We start from the raw sequence: 21280 nt of genomic DNA on the forward strand, positions 1-21280 counted from the left end.
TGCCCTTCTTCCTTGTCTCCAGCCTTTGCACCGAGCGCGGCGTGGAGTGCACCTACGAAGCTGAGGGTGAGTGGCTGGCAGCCCCTGGGGCTGGGATCCGGGGGTCTCTGCCTGCACCCAGCCTCTGACGGGCCTGGCCCCTCTGTTCCCACAGCCTGTGTCTGCACCTACGACGGACAGCGCTTCCACCCAGGGGACGTCATCTACCACACGACGGATGGCACGGGTGGCTGCATCTCTGCCCGCTGCGGGGCCAACAGCACCATTGAGAGGAGGGTCTACCCCTGCAGCCCCACCACCCCCGTCCCCGCAACCACCTTCTCCTTCTCCACACCCCCGCTCGGTAAGGCAAATGCAGCCGAGGAGCCCCAGGGTGAGCCCCTCCCACTGCCCGGCACAGCTGCCCTTGCTGGACGCTGAGGTCACAGCAGCTCTGGGCATGGGCAGCAGCCCCTGAGGATCAGGAAGGGACCGAGGAGCAGGGTGTTGGGCTTGGGGATGACCTGCTGTTTTCCGGCCAGCCATCTGCAGTGGGGAGGGCCCAGCCTCCAAGTCACCCCAGCAGTCCTGGCGTCCAAGTCCTGCCCTCAGCAGCCCCCGGGCCTGGCCTCATGGGAGTGTCGGGGATCTGGCAGCCCAGCCTGGCCCTGGGGACGCACGGCTGTCACTTGCCTCACGCTGCTCAGGGTTCGGGTACCCCCGTGTCCTCGTCCTCTCCTGGGGGATGTCCCAGGGCCCCAAGGCATCATCTGAGCTTCTCTGAGAGTAGAAAGCTCTGGAACTCTGGCGTTCTGGGGCATAGATGCGTGGACGCTGCTCAGGGCATGGCCTGGGAGCCACTTCCCTAAAACTCAGTCAGTTCGCCTGGCTCTTCAGCAGCTGTGCCACTCATGTGGGTTCTGAGCAGGGACCATGGGTGGGGACAGGCAGACAGGCCTGCTGGTGCAGCCTCAGACCGCTGACAGGGCCGCAGGGAGGGGTGGGGGCAGCCCCCAGTGCCAGCCCCTCGTGCTCAGCTGCCTTATCTTCTGCCCACAGTCGTGAGCTCCACGCACGCCTCCAGCCCTGTCCCGAGCAGCGCGCACACAGGCCCTCCAAGCAGCGCCTGGCCCACCACAGCAGGCACTTCTCCCAGGACGACTCCGCCCACAGCCTCTGCCTCGCTGCCACCGGTCTGTGGGGAAGAGTGCCTGTGGTCACCTTGGATGGACGTTAGCCGCCCTGGACGGGGCATGGACAGCGGTGACTTTGACACGCTGAAGAACCTCCGCGCCCATGGGTACCTGGTGTGCGAATCACCCAGGTCGGTGGAGTGCCGAGCTGAGGACGCCCCCAGAGTGCCGCTCCGAGCCCTGGGGCAGCGTGTGCAGTGCAGCCCGGACGTGGGGCTGACCTGTCGTAACAGGGAGCAAGCATCGGGGCTCTGCTACAACTACCAGATCAGGGTCCTGTGTTGCACGCCCCTAGCCTGCTCCACCTCTAGCAGTTCAACCCAGACCACTCCTCCAACAACCTCCAAGACCACTGAAACCCGGGCCTCAGCCTCCTCAGTCCCCAGCAGCACACCTGGCCCCGTGTCTCTCTCTACGTCCAGGACAGCACCTGCCCCAGGTACCACTACATCTGTCAAAAGAACTTTCTCAACTCCCAGCCCTCCGCCAGTGCCAGCGACATCAACATCATCCGTGTCGACCACCGCCCCGGGGACCTCTGTGGTCTCCAGCAAGCCCAGCCACACCGAGTCCATCACACCCTCCTGTGTACACGAGCTTTGCACCTGGACCGAGTGGATCGACGGCAGCTACCCTCATCCCGGAATAAATGGCGGAGATTTTGACACATTTCAAAATTTGAGAGACGAAGGATACAAATTCTGTGAAAATCCTCGAAGCGTGGAGTGCCGGGCAGTGGGCTTCCCCAACACGCCACTGGCAGACCTGGGGCAGGACGTCATCTGTAGCCGCACGGAGGGGCTGATTTGCCTGAACAAGAATCAGCTCCCACCCATCTGCTACAACTACGAGATCCGCATCCAGTGTTGCAAGACGGTGAACAAGTGCAGAGACGGCACCAGAACGCTGAAGACCATCACAACCACACGGCCGACTCCACACCCAGCTGGAGCTCAGACCCAGACCACCTTCGCCACACACGTGCCCTCAGCCTCCACGGAGCAACCCACAGCCACCTCCAGGGGTGGGTCCACAGCAACCAGCGTCACACAGGACACCCACAGCAGATCGGTCACCAGAGATTGTCATCCCCAGTGCACCTGGACCAAGTGGTTCGACGTGGACTTCCCGTCCCCTGGACCCCACGGCGGAGATGAGGAAACCTACAACAACATCATCAGAAGCGGGGAAAAAATCTGCCGCCAACCTGAGGAGATCACCAGGCTCCAGTGCCGAGCTGCGAGCCACCCGGAGGTGAGCATCGAACACCTGGGCCAGGTGGTGCAGTGCAGCCGCGAAGAGGGCCTGGTGTGCCGGAACCAGGACCAGCAGGAACCCTTCAAGATGTGCCTCAACTACGAGGTGCGCGTGCTCTGCTGTGAGACCCCCAAAGGCTGCCCTGTGATGTCCACACCTGTCACAGCTCCCAGCACCCCAAGTGGGAGAGCCACCAGTCCAACTCAGAGCACCTCCTCTTGGCAGAAACCCAGGACAACCACTTTGGTGACAATTAGCACAACCTCCACTCCACAGACCAGTACAATCTCTACCCCTACAACCAGCATGACCTCTGCTCCTACACCCCAAACAACCTCTGCTCTGACAACCAGCACAACCTCAGCTCCTACAACTAGCACATCCTCGGCTCCTACAACCAGCACAACCTCTGCCCCTACAACCAACACGACCTCTGCTCCTACACCCAGAACAACCTCTGCTCCGACAAAAAGCACAACCTGCACTCGAAAGACCAGCACAACCTCTGCCCCTACAACCAGCAAGACCTCTGCCTCTACAACCAGCACGACCTCTGCTCCTATACCCAGAGCAATCTCTGCTCCTACAAAAAGCACAACCTACACTCGGAAGACCAGCACAACCTCTACCCCTAAAACCAGCACGACCTCTGCTCCTACACCCAGAACATCTGCTCCTACAAAAAGTACAACCTGCACTGGAAAGACCAGCACAACCTCTGCCCCTACAACCAGCACGACTTCTGTTCCCACAACCAGCACGACCTCTGCTCCTCCACCCACAACAACCTCTGCTCCTACAAAAAGCACAACCTGCACTCGAAAGACCAGCACAACCTCTACCCCTAAAACCAGCACAACCTCTACCCCTAAAACCAGCACAACCTCTGCTCCTACAACCAGCATGACCTCTGCTCCTACACCCAGAACATCTGCTCCTACAAAAAGCACCAAGTGCATTCGAAAGACCAGAACAACCTCTGCCCCTATAACCAGCACGACTTCTGCTCCTACAACCAGCACGACCTCTGCTCCTCCACCCACAACAACCTCTGCTCCTACAAAAAGCACAATCTTCACTCGACAGACTACAACAACCTCTGCTCCTACAACTAGCACAACCTCTGCCCCTACAACCAGCACAATCTCAACTCCTACAACCAGCACAACTTCTGCCTCTACAACCAGCACAACCATTAGTCCTGGAAATACTCCCACCCCTGTTCTTACCACCAGCACAATCTCTGCTCCTACAACCAGCACCAGCTCTGTTCCTACAGGCAGCACAACCTCTGGTCCTGCAACTATTCCCAGCCCTGTTCCCACCACCAGCACAACTACTGCTCCTACAACCAGAACAACCTCTGCCCTTACAAGCAGCACACCCTCTGGTCCTGAAACTGCTCCCAGCCCTGTTCCTACTGCCAGCACAACCACTGCTTCTACAACCAGCACAACCTCTGGTCCTGGAACTACTCCCAGCCCAGTTCCAACCACCAGCACAACCTCTGCTCCTACAACCAGCACCAGCTCTGCTCCTACAACCAGCACCAGTTCTGCTCCTACAACCAGCACAACCTCTAGTCCTGGAACTACTCTTAGCCCTGTTCCCACCATCAGCACAACCTCTGCTCATACAACCAGAACAACCTCTGCCCCTATAAGCAGCACAACCTCTGCCGCTACAACCAGCATAGCTTCTGGTCCTGAGACTACTCCCAGCCCTGTTCCTACCACCAGCACAACCTCTACTCCTACAATCAGCACAACCTCTGCCCCTACAAGCAGCACAACCTCTGCTACTATAACCAGCACAACCTCCGGTCCTGAAAATACTCCCAGCCCTATTCCTACCACCAGCACAACCTCTACTTCTACAACCAGCACAACCTCTAGTCCTGGAACTACTCCCAGCCCTATTCCTACCACCAGCACAACCTCTACTTCTACAACCAGCACAACCTCTAGTCCTGGAACTACTCCCAGCCCTGTTCCCACCACCAGCACCACCAGCTCTGTTCCTACAATCAGCACCACCAGCTCTGCTCCTACAACCAGCACCAGTTCTGCTCCCACAACCAGCACAACCTCTAGTCCTGGAACTACTCCAAGCCCTGTTCCCACCACCAGCACAAACTCTGCTTCTACAACCAGAACAACCTCTGCTGCTATAAGCAGCACAACCTCTGCTGCCACAACCAGCACAACCTCTGGTCCTGAGACTACTCCCAGCCCTGTTCCTACCACCAGCACAACCTCTGCTCCTACAACCAGCACAACCACTAGTCCTGGAAGTACTCCCAGCCCTGTTCCCACCACCAGCACAACCTCTGCTCCTACAACCAGCAAAACCTCTGCTTCTATAACCAGCACAACCTCTAGTCCTGGAACTACTCCCAGCCCAGTTCCTACCACCAGCACAACCTCTGCTCCTACAACCAGCACCAGCTATGCTCCTACAACCAGCACCAGTTCTGCTCCTACAACCAGCACAACCTCTAGTCCTGGAAGTTCTCCCAGCCCTGTTCCCACCACCAGCACAACTTCTGCTCCTACAACCAGCACAACCTCTGCCCATACAAGCAGCACAACCTCTGCCACTATAACCAGCACAACTTCTGGTCCTGAGACTACTCCCAGCCCTGTTCCTACCATCAGGCAAACCTCTGCTTCTACTACCAGCACAACCTCTGGTCCTGAGACTACTCCCAGTCCAGTTCCTACCACCAGCACAACATCTGCTCCTCTAACCAGCACCAGTTCTGCTCCTACAACCAGCACAACCTCTAGTCCTGGAACTACTCCCAGCCCTGTTCCCACCATCAGCACAACCTCTGCTCCTACAACCAGAACAACCTCTGCCCCTACAAGCAGCACAACCTCTGCCACTACAACCAGCACAACCTCTGGTCCTGAGACTACTACCAGCCCTGTTCCTACCACCAGCACAACCTCTGCTTCTACAACCAGTACAACCTCTGCCCCTACAAGCAGCATAATCTCTGCTCCTACAACCAGGACAACCTCTAGTCCTGGAACTACTCCCAGCCCTGTTCCCACCACCAGCACAACCTCTGCTCCTACAACCAGCACAACCTCTGGTCCTGGAACTACTCCCAGCCCAGTTCCTACCACCAGCAAAACCTCTGCTCCTACAACCAGCACCAGCTCTGCTCCTACAACCAGCACAACCTCTATTCCTGGAACTACTACCAGCCCTGTTCCCACCATCAGCACAACCTCTGCTCCTACAGCCAGAACAACCTCTGGCCCTACAAGCAGCACTACCTCTGCCGCTACAACCAGCACAACCTCTGCTTCTACAACCAGCACAACCTCTAGTCCTGGAACTACTCCCAGGCCTGTTCCCACCACCAGCACAACCTCTGCTCCTACAACTAGCAAAACCTCTGCTTCTACAACCAGCACAACCTCTGGTCCTGGAACTACTCCCAGCCCTGTTCTTACCACCAGTACAACCTTTGTTCCTACAACCAGCACCACCAGCTCTGCTCCTACAACCAGTACCAGTTCTGTTCCTACAACCAGCACAACTTCTAGTCCTGGAACTACTCCAAGCCCTGTTCCCACCACCAGCATAACCTCTGCCCCTACAACCAGAACAACCTCTACCCCTACAAGCAGCACAACCTCTGCCGCTATAACCAGCACAACCTCTGGTCCTGAAACTACTCCCAGCCCTGTTCCTACCATCAGCACAACCTCTTCTTCTACAACCAGCACAACCTCTGGTCCTGGAACTACTCCCAGCCCTGTTCCTACCACCAGCACCATCAGCTCTGCTTCTACAACCAGCACCACCAGCTCTGCTCCTACAACCAGCACCAGTTCTGCTCCTACAACCAGCACAACCTCTAGTCCTGGAACTGTTCCCAGCCCTGTTCCCACCACCAGTGCAACCTCTGCTCCTACAACCAGAACAACCTCTGCTTCTACAACTAGCACAACCTCTAGTGCTGGAACTACTCTCAGCCCTGTTCCTACCTCCAGCACAACCTCTGCCCCTACAAGCAGCACAACCCCCGGTCCTGGAACTACTCCCAGCCCTGTTCCCACCACCAGCACAACTTCTGCTCCTACAACCAGAACAACTTCTGCCCCTACAAGCAGCACAACCTCTGCCGCTATAACCAGCACAACCTCGGGTCCTGAAACTACTCCCAGCCCTGTTCCTACCTCCAGCACAACCTCTGCTCCTACAACCAGCACCACCAGCTCTGCTCCTACAACCAGCACTAGTTCTGCTCCTACAACCAGCACAACCTCTAGTCCTGGAACTACTCCCAGCCTTGTTCCCACCACCAGCACAACTTCTGCTCCTACAACCAGAACAACCTCTGCCCCTACAAGTAGCACAACATCTGCCACTACAACCAGCACAACCTCTGGTCCTGAAACTACTCCCAGCCCTGTTCTTACCACCAGCACAACCTCTGCTTCTACAACTAGCAGAACCTCGGGCCCCGGAAATACTTCCAGCCCAGTTCCTACCACCAGAACAACCTCTGCTCCTAGAACCAGCACCAGCTCTCCTCCTACAACTAGCACCAGTTCTCCTACAACCAGCAGAACCTCTATTCCTAGAAGTACTCCCAGCCCTGTTCCCACCACCAGCACAACCTCTGCTCCTACAACCAGAGCAACCTCTGCCCCTACAAGCAGCACAACATCTACCGCTACGACCAGCACAACCTCTGGTCCTGAAACGACTCCCAGCCCTGTTCCTACCTTCAGCAAAACCTCTGCTTCTACAACCAGCACAACCTCTGGTCCTGGAACTACTCCCAGCCCGGTTCCTACCACCAGCACAACCTCTGCTCCTACAACCAGCACCAGCTCTGCTCCTACGACCAGCACAACCTCCAGTCCTGGAACTATTCCCAGCCCTGTTCCCACCACCAGCACGACCTCTGCTCCTACTACCAGCACAACCTCTGCTTCTACAACCAGCACAACCTCTGGTCCTGGAACTACCCCAAGCCCTGTTCCTACCACCAACAAAGCCTCTTCTCCTCCAACCAGCACAACCTCTGCTCCTCCAACCAGCACAACCTCTGCTACTACAACCAGTACAATCCCTGTCCCTAGAGTCAGAACAATCTCACCTCCTACAACCAGCACAACTTCTGGTCCTGGAACTACCCAAAGCCCTGTTCCCACCACCAGCACAATCTCTGCCCCTACAACCAGAACAACCTCTGCCCCTATAAGCAGCACAACCTCAGCCACTGCAACTAGCACAACCTCTGCTCCTGAAACTACTCCCAGCCCTGTTCCCACCACCAGCACAACCTCTGCCCCTACAACCAGCAAAACCTCTGCTTCTACAACCAGCAGAACCTTTGGTCCTGGAACTACTCCCAGCCCTGTGCCTACCACCAGCACAACCTCTGCTTCTACTACCAGCACATCCTCTGGTCCTGAAACTACTCCCAGCCCTCTTCCTACCACCAGCACAACTTCTGCTTCTACCAGCAGCACAACCTCTGGTCCTGGAACGACTCCCAGCCCTGTTCCCACCACCAGCACAAACTCTGCTCCTACAACCAGCACAACCTCTGCCACTACAACCAGCACAACCTCTGGTCCTGGAACGACTCCCAGCCCTGTTCCCATCACCAGCACGACCTCTGCTCCTACAACCAGCACAACCTCTGCTATTACAACTAGCCCAACCTCTGCCCCTACAAGCAGCACAACCTCCACTCCACAGACCAGCATAACCTCTGTTCCTACAACCAGCACAACTTCTGGTCCTGGAAGTACCCAAAGCTCTGTTTTCACCACTAGCACAACCTCTGCCCCTACAACCAGAACAACCTCTGCCCCTACAAGCAACAAAACCTCTGCTGCTACAACCAGTACAACCTCTGGTCCCGAAACTACTTCCAGCCCTGTTCCTACTACCAGTACAACCTCTGCTTCTACAACCAGCACTACCTCTGGTCCTGGAACTACTCCCAGCCCTGTTCCTACCACCAGCACAACCTCTGCTCCTACAACCAGCACAAGCTCTGCTCCTGCGACCAGCACAACCTCCAGTCCTGGAACTATTCCCAACCCTGTTCCCACCACCAGCACAACCTCTGCTCCTACCACCAGCACAACCTCTGCTTCTACAACCAGCACAACCTCTGGTCCTGGAACTACCCCAAGCCCTGTTCCTACCACCAACAAAACCTCTGCTCCTCCAACCAGCACAACCTCTGCTCCTCCAACCAGCACAACCTCTGCTCCTCCAACCAGCACAACCTCTGTTCCTCCAACCAGCACAACCTCTGCTCCTCCAACCAGCACAACCTCTGCTACTACAACCAGCACAACCTCTGCTACTACAACCAGTACAATCCCTGTCCCTAGAGTCAGAACAATCTCACCTCCTACAACCAGCACAACTTCTGGTCCTGGAACTACCCAAAGCCCTGTTCCCACCACCAGCACAATCTCTGCCCCTACAACCAGAACAACCTCTGCCCCTATAAGCAGCACAACCTCAGCCACTGCAACTAGCACAACCTCTGCTCCTGAAACTACTCCCAGCCCTGTTCCCACCACCAGCACAACCTCTGCTCCTACAACCAGCAAAACCTCTGCTTCTACAACCAGCAGAACCTTTGGTCCTGGAACTACTCCCAGCCCTGTGCCTACCACCAGCACAACCTCTGCTTCTACTACCAGCACATCCTCTGGTCCTGAAACTACTCCCAGCCCTCTTCCTACCACCAGCACAACTTCTGCTTCTACCAGCAGCACAACCTCTGGTCCTGGAACGACTCCCAGCCCTGCTCCCACCACCAGCACGACCTCTGCTCCTACAACCAGCACAACCTCTGCCACTACAACCAGCACAACCTCTGGTCCTGGAACGACTCCCAGCCCTGTTCCCATCACCAGCACGACCTCTGCTCCTACAACCAGCACAACCTCTGCTATTACAACTAGCCCAACCTCTGCCCCTACAAGCAGCACAACCTCCACTCCACAGACCAGCATAACCTCTGTTCCTACAACCAGCACAACTTCTGGTCCTGGAAGTACCCAAAGCTCTGTTTTCACCATTAGCACAACCTCTGCCCCTACAACCAGAACAACCTCTGCCCCTACAAGCAACAAAACCTCTGCTGTTATAACCAGTACAACCTCTGGTCCTGAAACTACTTCCAGCCCTGTTCCTACTACCAGTACAACCTCTGCTTCTACAACCAGCACAACCTCTGGTCCTGGAACTACTCCCAGCCCTGTTCCTACCACCAGCACAACCTCTGCTCCTACAACCAGCACAAGCTCTGCTCCTGCGACCAGCACAACCTCCAGTCCTGGAACTATTCCCAACCCTGTTCCCACCACCAGCACAACCTCTGCTCCTACCACCAGCACAACCTCTGCTTCTACAACCAGCACAACCTCTGGTCCTGGAACTACCCCAAGCCCTGTTCCTACCACCAACAAAACCTCTGCTCCTCCAACCAGCACAACCTCTGCTCCTCCAACCAGCACAACCTCTGCTCCTCCAACCAGCACAACCTCTGTTCCTCCAACCAGCACAACCTCTGCTCCTCCAACCAGCACAACCTCTGCTACTACAACCAGCACAACCTCTGCTACTACAACCAGTACAATCCCTGTCCCTAGAGTCAGAACAATCTCACCTCCTACAACCAGCACAACTTCTGGTCCTGGAACTACCCAAAGCCCTGTTCCCACCACCAGCACAATCTCTGCCCCTACAACCAGAACAACCTCTGCCCCTATAAGCAGCACAACCTCAGCCACTGCAACTAGCACAACCTCTGCTCCTGAAACTACTCCCAGCCCTGTTCCCACCACCAGCACAACCTCTGCTCCTACAACCAGCAAAACCTCTGCTTCTACAACCAGCAGAACCTTTGGTCCTGGAACTACTCCCAGCCCTGTGCCTACCACCAGCACAACCTCTGCTTCTACTACCAGCACATCCTCTGGTCCTGAAACTACTCCCAGCCCTCTTCCCACCACCAGCACAACTTCTGCTTCTACCAGCAGCACAACCTCTGGTCCTGGAACGACTCCCAGCCCTGCTCCCACCACCAGCACAACCTCTGCTCCTACAACCAGCACAACCTCTGCTATTACAACTAGCCCAACCTCTGCCCCTACAAGCAGCACAACCTCCACTCCACAGACCAGCATAACCTCTGTTCCTACAACCAGCACAACTTCTGGTCCTGGAAGTACCCAAAGCTCTGTTTTCACCATTAGCACAACCTCTGCCCCTACAACCAGAACAACCTCTGCCCCTACAAGCAGCAAAACCTCTGCTGCTACAACCAGCACAACCTCTGGTCCTGAAACTACTCCCAGCCCTGTTCCTACTACCAGTACAACCTCTGCTTCTACAACCAGCACAACCTCTGGTCCTGGAACTACTCCCAGCCCTGTTCCTACCACCAGCACTATCTCTGCTCCTACAACCAGCACAACCTCAGCTCCTACAATGAGCACATCCTCAGCTCCTACAACCAGCACAACTTCTTCCCCTACAACCAGCACAACCTCCACTCCACAGACCAGCACATCCTCTGCCACTGCAAGCAGCACAACCTCTGCCCCTACAAGCAGCACAACCTCTGCCCCTACAACCAGCACAACCTCTGCTCCTACAACCAGCACAACCTTTACCCCTACAACCAGCACAACCTCTGCTCCTACACACAGAACAACCTCTGTTCCTACAACCACCACTATCTCGGCTCCTACAACCACCACATCCTCAGCTCCTATAACCAGCACTACTTCTGCCCCTACAAGCAGCACAACCTCGGCTCCTACAACCAGCACAACCTCTGCTCCTACAACCAGCACACCCTCCAGTCCTGGAACTACTCCCAGCCCTGTTCCCACCACCAGCACAACCTCTGTTTCAAAGACCAGCACAAGCCATGTTTCTGTATCCAAGACAACCCACCCTCAACCAGTTACCAGTGACTGTCATCCCCAGTGCACCTGGACCAAGTGGTTCGACGTGCACTTCCCATCCCCTGGACCCCACGGTGGAGATGAGGAAACCTACAACAACATCATCAGAAGTGGGGAAAAAATCTGCCACCAACCTGAGGAGATCACCAGGCTCCAGTGCCGAGCTGCGAGCCACCCGGAGGTGAGCATCGAACACCTGGGCCAGGTGGTGCAGTGCAGCCGCGAAGAGGGCCTGGTGTGCCGGAACCAGGACCAGCAAAGACCCTTCAAGATGTGCCTCAACTACGAGGTGCGCGTGCTCTGCTGCAAGATCCCCAAAGGCTGCCCGGTGACTGCTGTGACCCCATACGGGACTTCTACCAATACCCTGTATCCTTCCCTGTCTACCTCCGTGGCATCCACCTCTGTGGCATCCAGCTCCGTGGCATCCAGCTCTGTGGCCTCCAGCTCTGTGGCTTACTCCACCCCAACCTGCTTCTGCAACGTAACTGACCGGCTCTACCCCATGGGTTCGTGAGTGTTTCTGGTGCAATTGTTTCTGAGCTCACCCTGGTCAGTTTTTCATCCAGGAATGCCAAGCTGTGATGGAGATGAGAGGAGTCTCTGCTCTTTGTGGCACAGGCTCATTGTTACAGAGTGGCTGCTGGCATTCTCTGAAGTTTGTTCCCATTATACAAGTGGTAGATAGTGCCCCTCTGGCCCACTGAGGGGTTTGTGCCTCTTCTTTGAGCAGGGCTCCACTAAAGGCTATCATGTCCCTTCCTCCTGTAGGATCCACCATATACCGCCACAGAGACCTCGCCGGCCACTGCTATTATGCCCTGTGCAGCCAGGACTGCCAAGTGGTCAGAGGGGTTGGCAGTGACTGTCCATCCACCACGCTGCCTCCTGCCCCAGCCACGTCCCCTTGGACATCCACCTCTGAGCCCGTCACTGAGCTGGGATGCCCAAATGCGGTTCCCCCCAGAAAGGTAACCCCCTACTTCTCACCCTTCTGAAGGCTCAGGGGCCACTGCAGGGAACTTGAATGTCTTTGCAATTAGGCTTCAGCTGCAAGGTCTTGAGAAGGTCACTGGCCCTAGTGGAGGCAGCCTGGCCATCAGGAGAGGGCCGTGCTATAGCCCAGGGTCTCTGATCCCCCTGGACTTCCCAGACACATGATTTCTAGGCACTGGGTGTATGGGGCCCAATGCTGAGGCTGTGCTGAGGCCAGCCAGGGCCAGAGCAGCGGGATGAGGCTGTGGCCGCGGCTGCACAGCCAGGAAGTGTGGCAGAGCCAGGGAGGAGCAACTCTCGCACCAGAGACCCCTGCCCCAGGCCAGCTTGGTGTCTGGGGTGGGTGCTGAGGATGGGGCGGGAAGGAGACTGGGGCACAGCCACCCTCCCCTGTCCCCACACTGGACTCTCGGGACTGTGACCTCAAGAACCAAGGGGTGCCCCGGAGACCGGGAGAGGCCGGACCCCGCAGCTCTCTGTGCTTCTGCAGAAAGGTGAGACCTGGGCCACGCCCAACTGCTCTGAGGCCACCTGTGAGGGCAACAACATCATCTCCCTGCGCCCGCGAACGTGCCCGAGGGTGGAGAAACCCACCTGTGCCAATGGCTACCCGGCCCTGAAGGTGGCCGACCAGGACGGCTGCTGCTATCACTACCAGTGCCAGTGTGAGTGGAGCACCGGGCAGGAGCCGGGGCAGCCACTCCCGACCCAGGTGGAAAGGGGTGGGGCAGAGGAGGGGGCTTGGGTGAAGCAGAAAGGAATCAGGTGGGACAGCAGGAAGGACTTCCCATCATCGAGGCGGGGATGCACGGGGCCGAGCCTCCCTACTTAGGGGTGCTGAGTAAATCCCTGTGAGCCTCGGAGCAGCCTGGCTGGAGAAGGTGGAGGGGTCTGTCCCTGCCTTGCTCCAGCCTTGTCAAGCGCCTGTTGGTTGGAGCTCTGTGCAAATGCTGGTCACGTGTGTTCTGATGATGTGGAGGGTCTCGTGCGCCCTGTGAGGGGAGACGGTGGGGGGTCAGGAACAGATGTGACCTGTTGGGAGAAAACCCCGGGGCCATGGTGCCACCATCCCATAAGGCTGCCCCCGGGGCCTGGCAGGTGTGTGCAGCGGCTGGGGTGATCCCCACTACATCACCTTTGACGGCACCTACTACACCTTCCTGGACAACTGCACGTACGTGCTGGTGCAGCAGATCGTGCCCGTGTACGGCCACTTCCGCGTGCTGGTGGACAACGACTTCTGCGGCGCGGAGGATGGGCTTTCCTGCCCGAAGTCCGTCATCCTGGAGTACCAGCAGGACCGCGTGGTGCTGACCCGCAAGTCAGTCCACGGGGCGATGATCAATGAGGTGGGGGTGTGCCCGGTGTGCTGGGTAGAGGGTGGGGGACGTGGGTTTCCTGTCTAGAGCCTGAGCAGTGGCTGACCGCCTGCCCGCCCGCCCGCCTTCTATCTTCCCGTCGACTGCACCCCGCGTCCAGATCATCTTCAACAACAAGGTAGTCAGCCCTGGCTTCCGGAAAAACGGCATCGTGGTTTCGCGCGTCGGCATCAAGATGTATGCGACCATCCCGGCACTGGGCGTCCAGGTCATGTTCTCCGGCCTCATCTTCTCGGTGGAGGTGCCCTTCAGCAAGTTTGCCAACAACACCGAGGGCCAGTGCGGTGAGGCCACAGGGCTCCCAGGCATCGTCTGGCACTCACGGGGGCAGGGGGTACTGGGCAGGGTGCGAGGCCGCCACGTGCTGCACGTGCTGGTGTCTCTGCTTTCTGGCTGCTCTGCCGAGCGCAGGTCACACGCATGAGGCCTACACCTGCCCGTACCTACAGCTCCCCGGTGCCATGGGGACTGCCCCAGGGTTGTTCTTGGGGGACAGCGAGGCACAGGCAGGGTCCACTGCAGTCCACCAAGGTGTGACCCTGAGATGCCAGGGTCCTGTCCCCCAGCTGGGGGTGCTGAGCCCCATGTGGACTGGGGCCGCCTGGCTCTGCTGTCCAGCAACCTGACCCCCACTGCATCTGTCCAGGCACTTGCACCAACGACCTGAAGGATGAGTGCCGCACGCCTGGGGGCACGGTGGTCGCTTCCTGCTCTGAGATGTCTGGCCTCTGGAATGTCAGCATCCCCAACCAGCCAGCCTGCCACGGGCCTCGCCCGCTGCCCACCACGGTCGGGCCCACGACAGTTGGATCCACCACGGTCGGGCCCACGACCCCGCCTGCTCCGTGCCCACCATCGTCCATCTGCCGGCTGATTCTGAGCAAGTGAGACTTGGGTGCAAGGGAGGGAGGGTCAGCGTGGCCGCCCCACCCCCACCCTTCCAAGGGCTGGCGGGGAAGAGGTACGTTTTCAGGGGGCTCCTGAGAGGAAACAAGAGCTGCTGGTGCCACAGGCCAAGGAGGGGCAGGTGCTGGGGAGGAGTGGGTGCTGGGAAGGGGTGGGTGCTGGGGAGGGGTGGGTGCTGGGGAGGGGTGGGTGCTGGGGGGGGCAGGGACTGGGAGGGGTGGGTGCTGGGGAGGGGTGGGTGCTGGGGAGGGGGGACAGGGACTGGGAGGGGTGGGTGCTGGGGAGGGGTGGGTACTGGGAGGGGTGGGTGCTGGGGAGAGGTGGGTGGTGGGGAGGGGTGGGTGCTGGGGAGGGGTGGGTGCTGGGGAGGGGTGGGTGCTGGGGAGGGGGGACAGGGACTGGGAGGGGTGGGTGCTGGGGAGGGGTGGGTGCTGGGGAGGGGTGGGTGCTGGGGAGGGGGGACAGGGACTGGGAGGGGTGGGTGCTGGGGAGGGGTGGGTACTGGGAGGGGTAGGTGCTGGGGAGAGGTGGGTGGTGGGGAGGGGTGGGTGCTGGGGAGGGGGACAGGGACTGGGAGGGGTGGGTGCTGGGGAGGAGTGGTCATGGCTGGAATGCTGCCAAGGGCTGGCCGGGCCCAGCGGTCTCTGAGGCTCCCTGCTGGCTTAGGCGTATGGACGGGGGCATCGGTCACCACCCCCAGACAGCTCCCAGGTTTGCAGGGCGGCAGTGGGGGGCCCAGGAAGAAGAACTTGCAGAAATAAGTGTATGATGCCATCCGGACCCCCAACCCCGGCCCCCAAGCCCACAGAATATGTGGAAGGAGGCTTTCCGGGCACAGACAGGAGGGCGGCCGCACACCAGCGGCTGCTCAGGGACTCACTTCACCTGGGGACTGCCCTGAAGCCTGGGAGTCTGACGTGGAGCAGCAGGTGGCCGGAGAGGCTGCACTCAGCACCCCACGCGTCCCTCCTACAGGGTCTTTGAGCCGTGCCACGCCGTGATCCCGCCACTGCCATTCTATGAGGGCTGCACTTTCGACCAGTGCCACAGGACCGACCTGGACACGGTGTGCTCCAGCCTGGAGCTGTACGCGGCGCTCTGCGCGTCCCAAGACGTCTGCATCGACTGGAGAGGCCGGACCAACCACATGTGCCGTGAGTTCCCCCACTGTCCTCAGGGTCCCAAGTCGCTTGTGAGGGGCACAGGTACGCCAGGCAGACCCTCAGGGTGGGCTCGGGCAGTCAGGGTGGGACCTGGAGGAGGAGGGGTCAGCCCCAGGACAGAGTGTTCCTGGTTCCCTGGAGAGAAAGGAGGGTGTCCACATCGGGGAGCCCGTGGCGGGGCCCCCGGGTGTGGCAGGCCGTGGCCAGGCCCAGGCCCACGGGTGGCTGCGGGCAGCTCTGGAGAAGATGTTGGTGCCCAGCGGCCCATGTTGTTCTGGGTGGGTGCCCTCCCTCCCTCTCAGGTGTGACCTCCCCTCCCCACAGCTTTCACCTGCCCAGCCGACAAGGTGTACCAGCCCTGCGGCCCGAGCAACCCCTCCTACTGCTATGGGAACGACAGCGCCAGCCTCGGGTAGGCGCCGTCCCTCCTGGCCCTGCTGTGGGCCGCTGCAGCCACCCGGACCCCAGCCTCCTGCTGCGTCTCCCACTCCCAGGCTGGGGCCCTTCCCACCTGGAGGGAAAAAAGACATCCATCAACCCTATGCTCTCCACAGGGCCCTGCCGGAGGCCGGCCCCATCACCGAAGGCTGCTTCTGTCCGGAGGGCATGACCTTCTTCAGCACCAGTGCCCAAGTCTGCGTGCCCACGGGCTGCCCCAGTACGTGCCCCAGGCTGGGGCTAGTGGGGTGGCAGGACTGGGCCTGTGACTGTTGGCCAGGTCCTGGGGTCCGCCTGGCCCCAACACGGGACCCTGCCCCTTGCCCCTGTCGTGGCGGCTGACCCCCCATGACCTCAGATCTCTCTCCTTCCAGGGTGTCTGGGGCCCCACGGAGAGCCGGTGAAGGTGAGTGGGAGGTGTGGCCCGAGAGGGCACTGGAGTCCAAGAGCCTAAGGAGGGAGGCTCTGGAAACACTAGCCCCAGAAATGGTCAGAGGAGGCTTAGGGGACGGGGTGTCCGCCATGGGAGGAGTTAGGCTCCCAGAAAGACTCGGGGATCTCCCTTCCCAGGTACCCACTCTGCCCGCACTGGGGACCATGCCAGGGCTTCTGTCCTGGTGTTGCTGTGTGGGTCCCGGCCCCGAGGCTGGCCATACTCTTCCCTTCCTTGGGACCCCCTTCTGCCCAGCTGAGACTGAGGCAGTGTGAGGTGGGGGCGCAGGCCAGTCACCCCACAGCCCGCCCACCTTGCAGAGCTTCCTGCCCATGCTTGGCCCACCCTGCACTTTAGAAGCTCTACTCCTGCGGGGTCCTCAGCTGCAGACCACACGGCCTCCACACTGCATGAGCCAGCCTGGCTGCTGCGCCCCTGGGTGCAGCCGCTGTGGATGCTGGACCTCAGGCCTCTCCCTCGCAGGTGGGCCACACCGTCGGCAGGGACTGCCAGGAGTGTACGTGTGAGGCGGCCACGTGGACGCTGACCTGCCGACCCAAGCTCTGCCCGCTGCCCCCTGCCTGCCCCCTGCCCGGCTTCGTGCCTGTGCCTGCAGCCCCACAGGCCGGCCAGTGCTGCCCCCAGTACAACTGCGGTAAGCCCTTGGCTGGGTGGGAGGCACGGCGTGGCAGGCAGGTGACCCGGAGCCCACTCGGCCCGGCCTTTGCTGCTGCCTTGGGGCACGCACCTGGGGGCAGTGCCTATGAGGGTGCCCCCTTCTCCGATCCTGCAACAGCCTCATCTGGAGACCCCCCAGCGGGCTGTCTGGACAGTCCGCAATCCTGTAGACCCCGGGGGTGGGCCTTTGGGCGGGGGCAGGGGACAGACTCCCAATTGCCTCCCTCCGCCCCCACAGCCTGCAACACCAGCCACTGCCCTGCACCCGTGGACTGTCCTGAGGGTGCCCATGCGATCCTGACCCACGAGGAGGGGGACTGCTGCCCGGTCCAAAACTGCAGTGAGTGTCCTGGACCAGACCTTGTCATGGGCCGTGGGCTGGGGTCTCCACCTGGGATTTTGGGGGGCCATAACCAGATAACCAGATACCACTGCGGCTTGTCCACTGCCAGTCTGTGGCTCTGGACTGAGCCTTCCGCAGGGACAAGGCTTGACAAACCCCAGTGACGAGCCTGGGAATGAGGCGCCCAGGAGGCTGCAGGGGTGGGAATGCCGAGGGTGAGGGGAGGACGGGTGGCAGGGGGTGCAGCTGCTTGTCTTCTCCTGGGCAGACTGGACAGAGTGCAGCATCAACGGGACCTTGTACCAGGTAAGAGCCGCAGAGCTCAGACCCCCACAGCCACAGGGACGGAGCTTCCTGCTGACTCTAGGGCCCAGGTAGACTTCGGAGCACCTGCCAACCCCCACTGGGGTCAGGGACTTTAGTCTCTGCGGACACAGCCCACTATTAAGTGTGGCTGAGGCCCCAGGTCGGTCCCAGGCCCCGGAAATGTGGACATCTACACCCTGGCCTGCCTGACTCCGGGGGGCTTTGCCTCTCCTGGCACCACAGCACAGCCAGGCTTGCATCCCATGGCTCTGTCCTGAGCATGTGGCCCCCATCCATGGGGGTGCAACGTGGGGCTCTGCCCTAGGGATGGGGACCCTGGGCTGTGGCCTCTGTACCAGGAGGTGCCACCAAGAGTCACCCCAGGGGTGCAAGTCAGCCTGATAGGAAGCGGCCTGGAGGCGGATGTCTGGGAAGGTGGGGGCAGCAAACCAGTTGGGAGGCAGGGGGCAGGTCTCCTCAGGGCCCAAGCTCATGGGCCCTCAGCAGAGTGTCTGCTGCCCTGGCTCTTCCCAGCCTGGCGCCGTGGTGTCCTCGAGCCTGTGTGAAACCTGCAGGTGTGAGCTGCCTGGCGGCCCCCTGTCGGACACGTTTGTGGTCAGTTGTGAGGCCCAGATCTGCAACTCACACTGCCCTGTGGTGAGTGCCCCTGCCCTGCCCCCACCCCGTCCTGGCCCCTGGAGGGCAGTGGTCCTCTGGACTCCAGCCACATGTCCATCCCTCCCACAGGGCTTTGAGTACCAGGAGCAGAGCGGGCAGTGCTGTGGCACCTGTGTGCAGGTCGCCTGTGTCACCAACACCAGCGGGAGCTCCGCCCACCTCTTCTATGTGAGTAATGGCTGCCACAAAGAAGAAGGGCAGGGTCTGGGAGTACTGAGGCATTTGGAGACCTGTTGTTACACCCCGGAGCCAGGCATGCGTCTGGCAGAGGCTGGGGACCCTCTGGAAGCCCACAGGCTGGGGTGCAGACAGACGGACAGATGGAGGGAGGGTCACTCACCCCGGGGCCTGGCCTCCCTCCAGCCCGGCGAGACCTGGTCAGACCCCGGGAACCACTGTGTCACCTATGAGTGTGAGAAGCACTTGGACGGGCTCGTGGTGGTCACCACGAAGAAGGCGTGCCCCCCGCTCAGCTGTTCTCTGGTGAGGTCCAGGACCCCTGCCCCAGCCAAGGGGGCTTCAGCCCCAGATGGGTTTGGGGGGCTGTGATCATCACTGCAGTGCCAGCAGACACTCTCTCCTGCTTGGGGCTGTCCACTCCCGAGCCTGGCCCCATGTCCCCGTCCCCCACTTCTGCGGGGGCCGCCGAGCACCTCGACACTGAGGGCACTCCTCTGTTGGCACAGGACGAGGCCCGCATGAGCAAGGACGGCTGCTGTCGCTTCTGCCCGCCGCCCCCGCTCCCACCCCAGTACCAGAACCGTAAGTGCCGAGCCTGCTGGGCAGGGTGGGCTCCACCCTCAGAAGTCCAGGAGCAGCTGGGCTGGTCCTAAACCCTGTGTTCCTCCCCAGAGTCGACCTGTGCTGTGTACCACAGGAGTCAGATCATCCAGCAGCAGGGCTGCAACTCCTCAGAGCCCGTGCGCCTGGCTTACTGCCGGGGGAACTGTGGGGACAGCTCTTCCATGTACGTGCCTGGGCAGTGGGCAGGGAGACGCAATTGACTGTGGGGTGCAGTCGAGGCCCCCGGGGCTCTGGGTGCCAGACAGATGAGGGGCAGGACCATGAGGGGCCAGGGAAAGGGCTCTGAGGGTGAGGTGGGAAAAGGGTCCTGAGATGGCGAGGGTGGGGCTGGGGCGACCACAGTCCCAGAGCCTGTGTCGGCATCACGCGCCTCTGTTTACTGAGCTCCGTCGGTAACTTGCTGCAGTTGCCCCGAGTCTCCCTCCCTCCCATCAGCACGGGGCTGGCGTCGGCCCTGGTGGGACTGTTGGCGCCTGGGGAACTGGCAAATGAGAGCTGGTTGTCAGACACTGGCAGCACGCCTCCAGGAGTAGGGAACACAATGGGGCCGCCCGGAGCTCCGCACGGTGCCAGCTTGCAGCACAAGGCTGGGATGGTCCCAGCACAGCAGCTGGTGGGACTGCCCGGAGCTCCACATGGTGCCAGCTTGCAGCAGGAGGTGCTGAGCAGTCCCTGCCCACAGGTACTCGTTCGAGGGCAACATGGTGGAGCACAGGTGCCAGTGCTGCCAGGAGCTGCGGACCTCGCTGAGGAATGTGACCCTGCACTGCGCCGACGGCTCCAGCCGGACCTTCAGCTTCACCGAGGTGGAACAGTGCGGCTGCATGGGCCGGCGGTGCCCCGCGCCGGGCAACACCCAGCACTCGGAGGAGATGGGACCCGAGCAGAGCCAGGAGGCGGGGAGTGGGGGCTGGGAGAGAGGCACCCCGGTGTCCCCCATCCACTGACCAGCACCGCCGCCCTCCTGACCCCCAAGGAGGACCTCCCATATGTCCTCCGAGTTTGGCTTCCAAGGCCAGTGGAACTTGTGCCCTCATCCAGGCAGCTGCAGCTTTGAACACACTGTCCACGCCCGCTTTCTTGTGGAGGGTGTGGGCTGTGGGTCACCCACTGCCTGGAGGAGGGGCCCTTACCCGCCCCGCCTGCAGCCACCTCTCAGGACCAGCCCAGGGCCGGTGGGGCTCCTCTGGCCATGCGTCCAGTCTGCTGTTCTCGGGACTTGAGTATCACCTGAGGGTCTCAGCAACGATGCTTGGATGTGGTGATAGGCTGCCCAGTGGCTGCAGGAGGAAAAGCCTCACTCCTACCTCAGCCCTCAGCCTGCACCCCCCTCCTCAGGACATGGCCAATCTGTTGCATAAATACACTTGAGCATTTTGCAATTTGTGTACTGTACATTTTTTGAGCTTGTTCATAAAACTCAGGAACAGGGTGGGGATAGACCTGGGCTCCAGAGGGTGCACATCTCAGGCCAACCACCCAGCACTGGGCAGCCCTGCTGACTCTGTGGGTTGGGTGGGACAGTGTCCATCTGCTCAGAGAGGAGACGCCAGAGCTTGGATCTGCCCCAAGAAGAGACCACCACTCTGCAGAGGTCATTGAGGGCTTGGCTGCAGTCTAGAGTCCAAGATGCATCTGTCAGAACACAGAGAGTGAGTGAATGAGAATGAGAGAATGAATGAGTGAATAAATGAGTGAGTGAATAAGTGAGTGAATGAATGAGTGAATGAATAAGTGAATGTGTGAGTGAAT

At 59.9% G+C, this 21280-nt stretch overlaps 1 protein-coding gene across 1 annotated transcript in view; it reads left to right on the forward strand.

The window, feature by feature from the left end:
- The window catches only part of MUC5AC (mucin 5AC, oligomeric mucus/gel-forming), a 40633-nt gene extending 20158 nt beyond the window's left edge, over positions 1 to 20475 (forward strand). Inside the window, 33 exon segments of the mRNA XM_073022676.1 lie at positions 23 to 66; positions 155 to 343; positions 1039 to 2986; positions 4739 to 4952; positions 5495 to 5769; positions 5903 to 5963; positions 6440 to 6594; positions 7034 to 7088; positions 7184 to 7518; positions 7736 to 7817; positions 8240 to 8790; positions 9032 to 9089; positions 9176 to 9329; positions 9464 to 9483; positions 9614 to 10230; positions 10520 to 10610; positions 11865 to 11913; positions 12176 to 12375; positions 12891 to 13065; positions 13499 to 13749; positions 13880 to 14063; positions 14426 to 14663; positions 15661 to 15839; positions 16173 to 16260; positions 16403 to 16506; positions 17636 to 17737; positions 18009 to 18046; positions 18581 to 18703; positions 18794 to 18892; positions 19088 to 19207; positions 19411 to 19486; positions 19577 to 19706; positions 20211 to 20475. Of these exon segments, the coding sequence (XP_072878777.1) occupies positions 23 to 66; positions 155 to 343; positions 1039 to 2986; positions 4739 to 4952; positions 5495 to 5769; positions 5903 to 5963; positions 6440 to 6594; positions 7034 to 7088; positions 7184 to 7518; positions 7736 to 7817; positions 8240 to 8790; positions 9032 to 9089; positions 9176 to 9329; positions 9464 to 9483; positions 9614 to 10230; positions 10520 to 10610; positions 11865 to 11913; positions 12176 to 12375; positions 12891 to 13065; positions 13499 to 13749; positions 13880 to 14063; positions 14426 to 14663; positions 15661 to 15839; positions 16173 to 16260; positions 16403 to 16506; positions 17636 to 17737; positions 18009 to 18046; positions 18581 to 18703; positions 18794 to 18892; positions 19088 to 19207; positions 19411 to 19486; positions 19577 to 19706; positions 20211 to 20475 (7270 nt within the window).
- The last annotated feature ends 805 nt before the right edge of the window (positions 20476 to 21280 follow it).

Source organism: Chlorocebus sabaeus, chromosome 1 (assembly GCF_047675955.1).
Source record: "Chlorocebus sabaeus isolate Y175 chromosome 1, mChlSab1.0.hap1, whole genome shotgun sequence".
Classification (NCBI taxonomy): domain Eukaryota; kingdom Metazoa; phylum Chordata; class Mammalia; order Primates; family Cercopithecidae; genus Chlorocebus; species Chlorocebus sabaeus.